Source organism: Aplysia californica, unplaced genomic scaffold (genome assembly GCF_000002075.1).
Source record: "Aplysia californica isolate F4 #8 unplaced genomic scaffold, AplCal3.0 scaffold00287, whole genome shotgun sequence".
Taxonomy (NCBI): Eukaryota; Metazoa; Mollusca; class Gastropoda; order Aplysiida; family Aplysiidae; genus Aplysia; species Aplysia californica.
Window position 1 is genome coordinate 119,390 of NW_004797557.1, and position 11,819 is coordinate 131,208.

Sequence of the window (11,819 nt, forward strand, 5' to 3'; positions counted from 1 at the left end):
CACACACACACACACACACACACGCGCGCGCGCGCGTGCGCGCGCACGCGCACCCACACTGAAAATTCAATAATAAATCAAGTAAACAACAAACAACAAAATAGCAACAACAAAAATTATGTTACTTTCATCCAATATAGTTTTTTAAAAATAATAATTGGATTTAGAGTCACTACTGAAAATGTTTCAAATAAAATATTTTTTACACATCATTATGTGCAATCCCACTTCCAACAAGTGGGCGTATTGGAAAAGACATGCAAGACTCTTCTCTGTCTCTCCGTTGCTTTTTTTAACCTTACAATTTTGATGTTTCAAATAACCAAGCTGGGATAAAAATACATGTTCATTTTCTGCTTGAAGAAATTATAGATGACATTTTTTTCTCAGCAAAAAGACCCGCTGTCCACATTTACATAACAAGAAAAAATGGTTCAGGGCCACGTATGTCATTGTTGGGTTTTTAAAAAAGAGAACAAAGAGGCGGGGAGGAGGAGGAAGAGGAGGAGGAGAAGGAGGAAGAGAAAAAGGAGTAAGAGGAGGAGAAAAAAGGGGAAGGGGAAGTGGACGAATGAGTATAAAGGGTGAATGAGAGAGGAGGTAAAAACATAGAACAACAGAAAAGTAAAACTGACTTAAGAGGCACAATATACATTTATGAGCGGGGGTTGTCGTGGTCGAGAGGTTACGTTACAGTGATCGTCTTTCATTTAATAGGTCTCCGATTTGACTCAGAACAGCGACGAAACATTTTCTTCTCTATTTTTTTCCCTTTCACCTCCTTTCCTGCTCTCTAACAATGTTCTGTCGTCTGCTTTCGTCTCCACTTTCTGTCCCCACCCCTCACCTCCTTTACACCTTCCTTTTGGCTCAGACTCTTTCTGCAGCCTTTCTACTGCTGCTCACTGACTCCTTCTTACTGCTGTCCTTAACTTTAAGCCACACCTCTGATCTTAGGGTAGGTGAGTCCTAACACCTAACCTTCTCGGTTAAGGGCGAAAAATCTCGGAGGTCCTGTGTGCAAGTTGCGCACGTTAAAGATCCCATGGGGGTCCAAAATCGATTGGAGTAGGCTTCGACCACCACCCGGACAAAATTCAAAATTTTCAACGGACTGAAAATGTTTACTAATGTGTCAAGCCCGCTCATATGACCGCGTGCAGTTGCGAGCCCCGTAAAGCACTTACAAAACAAAAATGATATGCTTTGGATGTATTTTGAAGGCACCGGTCAAATGACCCAGAGAAAAGGGATATCAATCACCACCAATGTTCCCTTTTGCCAAAGGTTACAACGTTTTTCATAGTTACACCCCTTTAACAACAGGTACTGCCTTTGGTATCTAAATTAATCCACGTTGATGACAAAACAACACATTTGCAGTAGAAACATTTTAACTTACCCGAATGTATTGCAAAATGAGTCTGTAGAACAACCAACAAATATGAAATAACGTTTTTATCTTACTTTTTCCCCTTTTCCTAGTCAAATGATAGCAACCATTGTGGAATATCTAAGTGAAGGAAAGTTGCCTGAACCTCTCAGTCATAATTTTAAACTCTTGGAGTATTTCAGTAAGAGTGCAGGTATCTATAGATACTTTGTACAAGATGGATCAATTCCTTAGAAAGTCCTCGAAAATCCATAAATGTGCTGATGGGAATCTTTTTGTTTCGTTTCTCAAAGAAGTTATTTTAGAAAAACAAAATTACTACCCCATTCTGGACACATAACCAAGATGCACCGCTCTTTTGGAAAATGGAATCAAATGCGCAATGGTGAAATATAGAAAGTAATTACCAAAGTAATTTTGATTTTTATGACAACGCTCCCTTATGTTACACGCCCACGATTGATATACGTAGTTTTTTAATTTTCTCTTTGACATAACCGCTATATCAAACCAGTTCAGAAAATTTCATTTTAAAGAGAAATGAACGACTTAGAGTAGGGATCTCAAACTCACCCCCCCCCCCTCTCCAACTGAGGCCAGTGGGACTATATTTTGCAGCTCCAACTTGACACCAAAGAGTGGTCCAAGTTTGGTCATGTTTTAAAGAGAATTGTCCCGCCATCTTCCGGATGCTTCCTAGGATCCTCAATCGAATCTTGTATGCCTTTTGTTAGCACATATCAGTGTGATACGCTTTTCTGCACTATGAACTTTAATAAGTAAAAAAAAAATCAGGTCCAAACTTAGTGATGAACATACTATAATTTAAGCCATATTGAGGCTCCCTTTTGCCTCCTTTCCGCGAGCCAATTGTGGCTGAGCTCTGTATAACAGGAAGCGCTGCAAGGTCTCTGGCTGCATAGAGTAGGTAAGAGAAGCTTATTGTGTCAAGAACTGTCCATGTTCCGAACTGCTATTGATAAAGATTGAGAATAGTAAATGAGTCGTACTTTAAAAAATTAACCCCAAGAAACTTTTTTGTGGAATGCGTCACGCGTCCAGGCTCTGCCAAACTCTACCTCCATCGACCACCCAGATATTTGAGGTTGAGACCCTGGACTTAGAGCAAAACAATGTCCCAGTCTAAAGAACACGTCGACGGAAGACAGAGCGTGCGGTGTATTCATACAGTAGGGCTTTGCACTACATTGCATACCTTTCCAAACAGATAAGTATATCCAAGACGCTATAACTTTGTATAAATGGGTGACGTAATTTGTCCCGTTGTATTACTGTTTAGATTTACTTTATAAAAATTATGCTATTGCCATGCAAGGTCGAGTTCTTTGGACCCAAAAACATCTTGCACGAGTGTAGGAAAAGCCCATCCCATCTCGTATAGAACTGGATGAGGTGTGGGGTTGAAGGTTTATAATAGTAAAAAGGCTGAGTGCACGGGGAGGGCCGGCGATCTTTTTTTCAACTTGACTTTGACCTTCCACTTGCCTGTACAAAAGAGAACTGACACTTGCAGCTGGTCGTGATATATATTGCACAATTATATTAGATAATGTTTTACTAAAGAGAAGCATATCGACATTATTGGCCATTTAGCTCTGAGAAAAAGTAAGACAGCCATACAACAAAAACAAAGAACGGAAATAAGACATTCCAGTAGCGCCTTCCTACCACCCGTATGCTCTCTCACACACACATTCTCTCTCTCTCTCTCTCTCTCTCTCTCTCTCTCTCTCTCTCTCTAGAAGAGAAATTATGTTGAGCTGAGGAAGTCGATGCTGTGGTGTAAAGTGAGAATAGATTAAGTTTGTAAATTGTTTAATCACGATTGCGATCGTATGAACTACAGTGTTAATTCAATCATCTAAATTCCACTGGTGAGATTTTGGTTATTCATTTGGGAACGTTGCTGTCTCTGGATGTGTGTGTGTGTGTGTGTGTGTGTGTGTGTGTGTGTGTGTGTGTGTGTGTGTGTGTGTGTGTGTGTGTGTGTGTGTGTGTGTGTTATACACATGCTTCTGTCTACCTGTCTGTTGTTGTTTTTTGGGTTATTGTTGTTGTGAATGTATATTTGTTTGTGTGTGTTTGCTTGTGTTTGTATACACATTATCTTACTTTCTAAGTCGGGTTGTTTTCGCGGGTGGTATCGGCTATCTACGTTTGTAAATTCTGAGACTAGGACAAGGTACTCAAAGAAAGGTATACAAAGTTAAAGATAAAGGCTATAGTAGGGTACAAGTGTTTTCAGTGAATGGAATGAAAATAACTTACAAACACGATACTGAACTTACTGATAATGATAAGGTCATTGTTCGCCTCGTGATGTTTTGTTTGAGTTCATGAACTGTAAGCAACTCTGTTAAATTGCCAATATTGTTTATTTAAAAAATAGGACAAGTCATAACAAATGTGTTCGCCAGGGACAAATTACTACAATTGTCAGGTCTACTTTTTTATAATATGCTTTAGACAAGTTAGTGATGTTGTGTTGTTGTTTTTTTTAGCTTGTTGTTGTTTTTGGGGATGGTGGTGATCATGATGTTGTTGTAAATTGCCTCTGTCGCTGCTACTGCTTCTGCTGTTGTTCTTGCTACTGTTAATGTTGTTGTTGTAATTAGTTAATGCCTCTTCGTTGTTTGGTTGTTATTGTTGCTGCTGCTGCTGTTGTTATTGTTCTTGTTGTTGTTGTTGTTGTTGTTGTTGTTGTTGTTGTTGTTGTTGTTGTTGTTGTTGTTGCTGTTGTTGTTGTTGTTGATGATGATGATGATGTCGTTGTACAAACATATCAATACCATAAGCCGCTAGATTTCAGACGGACACCGTCGATCACGGTTCGTCATTCACATCTCCGCTCGGATGCTCTGTAAAACACTAATTCACTAATATTAATATTACGAGTATCATAGTCTTTCGGCGTCGCCGTGTGTTTAAGTTTTCCAAGTAGGTTTCTCTGGGTCTACTCCTGTCCTCTGTTTTTTTATAGTGAGAGCAGGATGTTTAAGTCTTTTCTGTTTATTCTAGTGTCCCAGAAAGTGCATTGTCTCTTCCTGACTGTCTTTATTAGTGAGCGGCCCATGTGGGCTTCTTTCAGCACGAACTCATTTTTTTTTTCTTTTCTTTCCTTGAAATTCCCAGCAGTCTCCTAAAAAAACACATACATGAATATGTTGCTTCTTTAAGTTATTTTTAGGCGGTAAAAAGGAGAGGAGAGTGGGTGTATGTTTGTTTACAGACGACAGATGAATCAATAAGGCTGATGAAAACCGGGGATCTGGGTTGACAGTTAAGACAAGGAAAAGGGCAATATCCCTATGGTTTCTCTTATCTTTTTTTTTTTACATGACAACATGGATGAGTTGCTGTATAGCTTCGTGTCCAAAACTAGGCGAAGAATAGATCTTAGCAAAAATATAGACATTGTACCCGGAACAAGGCATCAGGTTAAGAGGAAAGTATGTAAAATAAGACGCCACTTGGATGTTTACCTCAAATTTTCTCCACATTTCCTCGAGCGTGCATGCCATGTCTGTCTGTCTGTCTTTCTGTCTGTCTGTCTGTCTGTCTGTCTGTCTGTCTGTCTGTCTGTCTGTCTGTCTGTCTGTCTGTCTGTCTGTCTGTCTTGTGTGTGTGTGTGTGTGTGTGTGTGTGTGTGTGTGTGTGTGTGTGTGTGTGTGTGTGTGTGTGTGTTAGAGTATATTTAGGTGCACGAGTATCATCATCATCATCATCATCATCATCATCATCATCATCATCATCATCATCATCATCATCATCATCATCATCATCATTATTATTGTTATTTTTATTATTATTATCATTCACGTTCGGTACTTCGTGAGTGGGAAACTTTTGTGATGTTTTATTTAACGGCATGCTGTTTTTGTAGGGGTTTTTTATAACAGAAATATGCTCAGAAGTAAATCGGCGTCAATGCTGCAGCGATTAGCGTTTTGTGGTCCCATGCAGAAGACTTGAGTTCGCTTCCCGTCTGCGGCGATTTAAAAAAAAAAATCGAGTATCTCCATTGTACTGTGACGTTGTATCCCTCTAGGTCCGTATTGGTCCTGGCAGAGAGGTCAAAACCCGACTCGTAAATACTTTAAATTGTGTCGATGGTGGCGTAAAACACCTACATTGATGAAATAAAAAGATAACTCACATGAAATCACTTCTCTGCTTTTATTGTGACATCGACATAAAGAAAACAGCTCATGACTTGTGCCTGAAATAAAATGTCTGCGAAACACATCGACACGCGTCAAAAGAATTATAAATGTTTTAACTGCATCATTGACATTATCGGCAGAATAATTTAATTGTCATTTCGACCTGTCAATGTCGTCAACTACTTTAAGCAACATGCACTATAGTGCGCATCACACTTCAAGTGAATACTTTCTCAAACATTAATAGCGAGTGAAAGTAGTTTACAATACATCGACGCTTGAAAGCAGAGAAAGAAAATAGGCTAGGCATTATGGCAAAATAGAAACACCAGAATCAGTTGAATCAAAGCTTGATAAGCATAATTCCATCAGTGTTTGCAAATAAACATTATAAAAGTGAAATGATGATGCTGAGTGAATGCCAAATGGGCACCACTGATGGATTCTATTTATTCAAAATCGCTGTGAATATCTTTACTTATCTGTTATGTTTCCGACCATTTCTTTCTCTGTGTCAATCAGTCCACTAACGTACCCACGAGCTTCGCTTGTGGGCTTTAACATTTGGATGGCATGGCATTAATATTCACCCCATTTTTGACAAGTTCAAGGGAGTTTCCTAAATAAATGGTAGTTCATTGAGTTCATCATTATTTTTTGCGAACAAATTATGGGCTCTGATGAGTATGAAGTGATCGAGTGTCTTATATTTCAACAATTTTAATTTTTCGATCGGATCCCAAAGCAATTTTTTTGAAAAATAATAACTTTGTGAGAGAACATTCCGTCTTCATTTGAAAGCAACGTTTGCGACAGTGACCGAAAACGACCTTACTCAAAAGCAAGCTAACTTTGAACACTACCTCTTCAAAGATTCCTCTGATTAATTATATGATAGATTTGATTCTGTTCCCTTCCGAGAGGTCTAACCTATCTGCCTTCGCAAATTGGTGTGCCAATTTTTTCAAGCCAGGCTCATAACAAAGTTATGATTTTCAGTAGGGAACTCAGTGCTGAGTTATATCAGTTGGGACTTACTGTAAATACTGAAATGAAGATAGAGTTCCCGTGTGTTCAGTTGTTATCTCATTACAGAACTTATTAACTTTAAATTTGACAGCGAGCCAACTCAATGTTGACCAATATTTATGACGGAAATGTCTCTCTGTAGAAAGCAAGTTACTTGATAAGTAAAACCAAAGTACAACCCCCACCCTCCAACTAATTAACCTATTGCGCAACATTATGAGACATGTCGTTTGCGTGGAGGCCGTGGGGAAGGGGGGGAGGAGGGGGTACGTTATTTTTGTCACCTGATTCAGGGTCGTTTTGTTCGTGAAATCATATGAGGGAACATGGAATGGAGTGAAAATGATTGGGTGTAAGGCTTGTCTGAAATTAATAACACAATATAGGGCTCTATCTGCTGTCAACTACTGAGTAACAGAGCTAAAACAATATTTGCCCATCGAGCATCGTCAAATATGGTATTTGTAGTCTAACCAAAACAAAGAGTAACACACTGTAAACATTACCTAAGAACGGGTAAGCGATCAATAAATAAATAATGAATCAAAAATATAAACATCAGTATTTGTGTGAGCGTTCTCAAGTATAGACCATTTTTCTTTTGTGTAGTCAAGGTTCAAGTGTAATGGTTTGCTCGGTTATGTTCACTTTCCAACGCCATTTGAAAGTTTTCGCTCAGAGGGTTTACAATGAGGTTTGACTTTAGGGCTCGTTTACGAATGGAAACGTATTTTCACACCGGCTTGGGTTAGAAAAAAATTGTGATATGACGCTACATTTTTCCAATTATTTCGAAACCAAAACTCTCAAGTATCAGGCATTCGTTTCGTGGATGAAAACACTGTGTTATGCTGGTTCAAAACCCGTGTACGCACAGCAGGGTTATTTCAGAAGAGGAGGTCTCCGACTTAACGTCAATCTCCAATATAGCCCATTCATTTGGGCGGATAGCCATGAATACTCTCGAAACAAGAAGGAAGCCTGGTTAGGAATTCTAACAAGAATCTTTCGCATAGCATTCCAACATGAAAAGGGGGGGGACTTACTGCAATACACTTGTATACTACATTTTGTTGTTAAGTCATGGCAACCAAAGCATGCAATAAAATACCAGAAACCGTACTCAATGTCAATATGAGAGAGAAGTCAGAACAGACTTTCTGCGAAAATCACGTGATAATGGAGAAAGGGGTCTTCATGGAGTCTCTCTCAAATCGGTATTTATTTGGCATACTCTGGTGTTCCACTCTCAATAGGACCAACGCGGTTCGCGGGGAGGGGAGGGGGGTGGTAGCCATGACATCAAATCCGAAAGACGTTTTTAACTTATTTTTAAGAATTGAGACCTCAAGTAGATCTATACTACAGCCATTTTATGGAAACCACGCCTTTGATCTGAAAGCAAAGATTTACCCAAAGTGAAGCACAGAACAAACAGCTGAATGAGACAGACAAAGAAACTTGAACTCCAATAATATCATTTGAAAATTAGCAGATGGCAGTGCAATACTGTAAAGATCACAAGACAGTACAAGACGCCACCACACTGCATACATAAAAGGAAACATGAAATGGTCGAGGAATATAATATATTACTTTCAGAATGGGTTTGGGGTGCGGGGAGTCATAGGGCTGGAGAAGGGGGAGGGGAGGATACTGATGGTTCCTAGAGGTTAAGAATCTCATTTTTCTTCTTCTAAAAAGGGAGGGGGAGCAAGATTGAAAATTCTTGTAATTATAACTTGTTCCCTTCAACTTTCTGTTTGTTTGTTGTTGTTTTTTGTTGGAAATACAGCAATTTTTACGTATTCCAAGAGAATATCTTTCTGTGTAAACAACTGACATTGAACAGATTCACAGCCGTGCGATCTTTTGTGTACATGAAGTCTGCAGCGGAAACTTCAACAAAACAGTTTAACAAAAGCGAATGCACATTCAAATGGGAAATTACTAGGATGACAAGATGAAGAAAACAAGAAAGCAAAGAGCTTCCACGTTCTGCTGGTTCTGCTACGATTTGTGCCAGATGTCCTTTGTAGAGGGTTTGTGTGGAGCTTGTATACTGACTGTAGTAGGGAGGCGGTAGATGAGTGCAGGAGCAAATTATAGATCATAGAATATTTAGAATCTTTGAGCTTAGGTTTTGTAGCGCATACATATGCGCATACGCACATACACACACAAACACACTCACACACACACACACACACACACACACACACACACACACACACACACACACACATAAATACACGTAAACACACTTTGGCGTGTGCTCTTTGTATACGTCTTAGAGCACAAGTGTTAGGAGTTTTTCTAATAATTAGTAAGAGTAGCTATCATTTTAGAATCTTGTAAAGCAATTCTCGAGAAAAAAAATGAAAAAACGGTTCGTTAAACATAAGCCTCCAGATAGAGGTTTTGAGTACTAGTAACCTAATTATGAAAAGGTTGCAATTTAAACGTTCTCACGCATGACTACATAATACGCAACATATCAACTTTGCATTGTCCTAAAACTAGTGTATGTGCATGTCTGTGCGTGTGCCCTTGTCGTATGTTTTTTGTGTGTATCTTCTTGTGATTTTGTTTGTGTGTTAGTGAATATGTCTGTTTGTATGTGTGTATGCTGCACGTGTGTGTAAGCGTACAAGAACAAGTCCAAACCGTCGCCAAGCCAGTGCACACCAGCAATATCCCCCTGCACGCCCTACAACAGTCAGTTCAATAAATATTTGCCGCGTGCGTCTCCGGTTTCAACTCGACCTTCCGGTCAGAAGAACGTCCGTGAGCCTTGACCTCCTAGACCTTCGCCGCCGTCTCTGGAGCAGGTTGGTCCTCTCCTGGCCGTCGCCGTAGCTGGAGTTGCAGTTGTTCCAGTCGCACAGGTAGGTGCAGCCCACGGCCTCCCGGGACAGGATCGTGACGTCATGGCAGCCTTGTGAGGCCCGACTCACAGCAGCGGCACAGCCCCGGTACGTGCCCTGGCCTGGGGACACACATCGGTTGTTAGGTGACACAACGGTTTACTTTGTGACCAAGTCATGCTGTGCTATGCTATGCTATGCTATGCTATGCTATGCTATACTATGCTATGCTATGCTATACTATACTATGCTAGTGTTTGCTGTGCTATGAGTTTAACAGCCCTATGAACACTGTAAGATCATGTAAACGGATGATGCGAGCGCCGTTAAACTCTGACCAAACTAGAGAAAAAATCACCGAATACAAAGACGGTAAAGTCGGTGTCTCCCACCGCAGTCCATACAACGCCAAAAAATGCCAAATTTAGTTACAGTCCTCCGTCCATTTTCTAAATTTTGTGACTGTCCAGTATTATATTCTTGGTTAGTCCCAGCTGGTATACGAGGAATATAAACGCCTAACGCTTTTCTACTCTCCTGAGACTTTAGAACTCAGCTGGACATAATTTTTTGTTCTTTTAAATATAACACAGATAAAGTTATACGTTACCTTCAAGCATAAATGGGGGGCTCTCGTGGCCTAGAGGTTAAGGTGTTGGCCTCTCACTCAAAAGGTCCCGGGTTCGAATCCGGGTAGCGACCGAAAAATTTTCTTCTCTAAATTTGTCTCCTTTCACCTCATTTCCTGCTCTCTAGCAATGTTCTGTCGTTTGCTTTCGTCTCCACTTTCTGCCCTCACCCCGTCACCTCCTTTGCCCCTTCCTCTGGGCTCCTGATTCTTTCTGTAGCCTTTCTACTGCTACTCCTTCGCTTCTTCTTACTGCAGTCTTTCAGCCACACCCCTGATCTTCTGGTAGGAAAGATCTACACCTAGCCTTCTCGGACAAGGGCGAAAAAATCTCGGAGGGCCCGTGTGCAAGTTGCGCACGTTAAAGATCCCTTGGTGGTCTAAAATCGATAAGAGTAGGCTTCGGCCGCCACCCGGGCAAAATTCAAAATTTCCTACCAACTGAAAATATTAGGTGTGTCCCGCGCGCTCATATGACCTATGCAGTTGCGAGCGCCGTAAAACACTCTACTATAAAAAAAAATTAAAAAATTTTAAAGCATAAATGACTGAAAATACACTAATAAAAAATACATTTAGGTATCGTGTATCTCATACATTTCAGCTGGAGTGAGTTGGCTTTTGGTCTAGTTGCCTGATACTCAGTGCCCACAACAGAAGGCATGGTCAAATCCCTTTTTAAAAAGGTGTGATACACTTAAAAGGGTCAAAATTCCCTTCTTGGAGGAGCAAATTTTGTTGAAAATCATTGCCAGCAGCCAATCAGACGACTAGTGCGTGTTCACATGACGTTGCAGGGTCAGATCTTTTGTTAACGCCCGGAATGTGAGCACCAAATGGCAAACACTAGGAAGGTACAAGAGAAACATGGCCCTTGTGGACTTTCGGGTCAAATCGGATGAAGCAAAAAAGTGTGATATGGTGAGCACTGGTCAGCACCATTACCGCATTCAATCTAATAGGGTCTGTTTGACCAGAGAGCAGTCGTTAAAATGGAAGTGGAAAGGACTTACCTCCACCCTGGATGATGTAAAGGTTGTAGGTGTAGCACAGGGTCTTGTTCTCGGGGCATTGCTGTGGCTGGACGTACCCGCTACGACATGCAGGGTCTGTGGGCGTGCACTGTGAGCACCAAATGGCAAACACTAGGAAGATACAAAAGAAACATGGACGCGTGAGTTAGAGACATTATTTATTTACCCAAATAGGAATAGAATTCATGTATTCGGTAATCCCCGGTGATTACCCATTACAACGCTCTCTGTTGGTTTCACACTCGAGGGGAAACAATAGAACGTACATTGCTTTGTCCGCTATTCAGATCAATGGAAGGATTGCTAACATTTCTCTTAAAATCCGGACAGTCATTTTTGCCACATTTTTCAGGTGCTGCATCTCTTTTAAATGTCAATACTGTATGGACGGTGTACAAAGAGACAATGGTTTTGAAAGGGTTGGGGGTTTGGAGAAAAATGGGGGTAAAAAGTAAAGATATAACTGCCTAATTAAACTTTCTCGTGTTCAGTGACGTCAATCTCAGGAAAACTCTTCCGGCTGACATATTAATTACGAACAAGAGGTGTTGTGGATGTCTGCTGACGACAATGACAGGTCTTTGAATTCTCTCTCTCTCTCCCTCTCTCTCTCTCTCTCTTTCTCTCTCTCTCTCTCTCTCTCTCTCTCTCTCTTTCTCTCTCTCTCTTCATCTATCTATCTAT

At 40.6% G+C, this 11,819-nt stretch overlaps 1 protein-coding gene across 1 annotated transcript in view; it reads right to left on the bottom strand.

Moving 5' to 3' along the window:
* Nucleotides 1-5,575: 5,575 nt before the first annotated feature.
* The window catches only part of LOC101845339, a gene marked incomplete at its 5' end in the record, with an annotated part of 16,398 nt that continues 10,154 nt past the window's right edge, over nt 5,576-11,819 (bottom strand). Inside the window, 2 exon segments of the mRNA XM_005101523.3 lie at nt 5,576-9,595; nt 11,115-11,246. Of these exon segments, the coding sequence (XP_005101580.1) occupies nt 9,363-9,595; nt 11,115-11,246 (365 nt within the window). The 3' untranslated portion in view covers nt 5,576-9,362.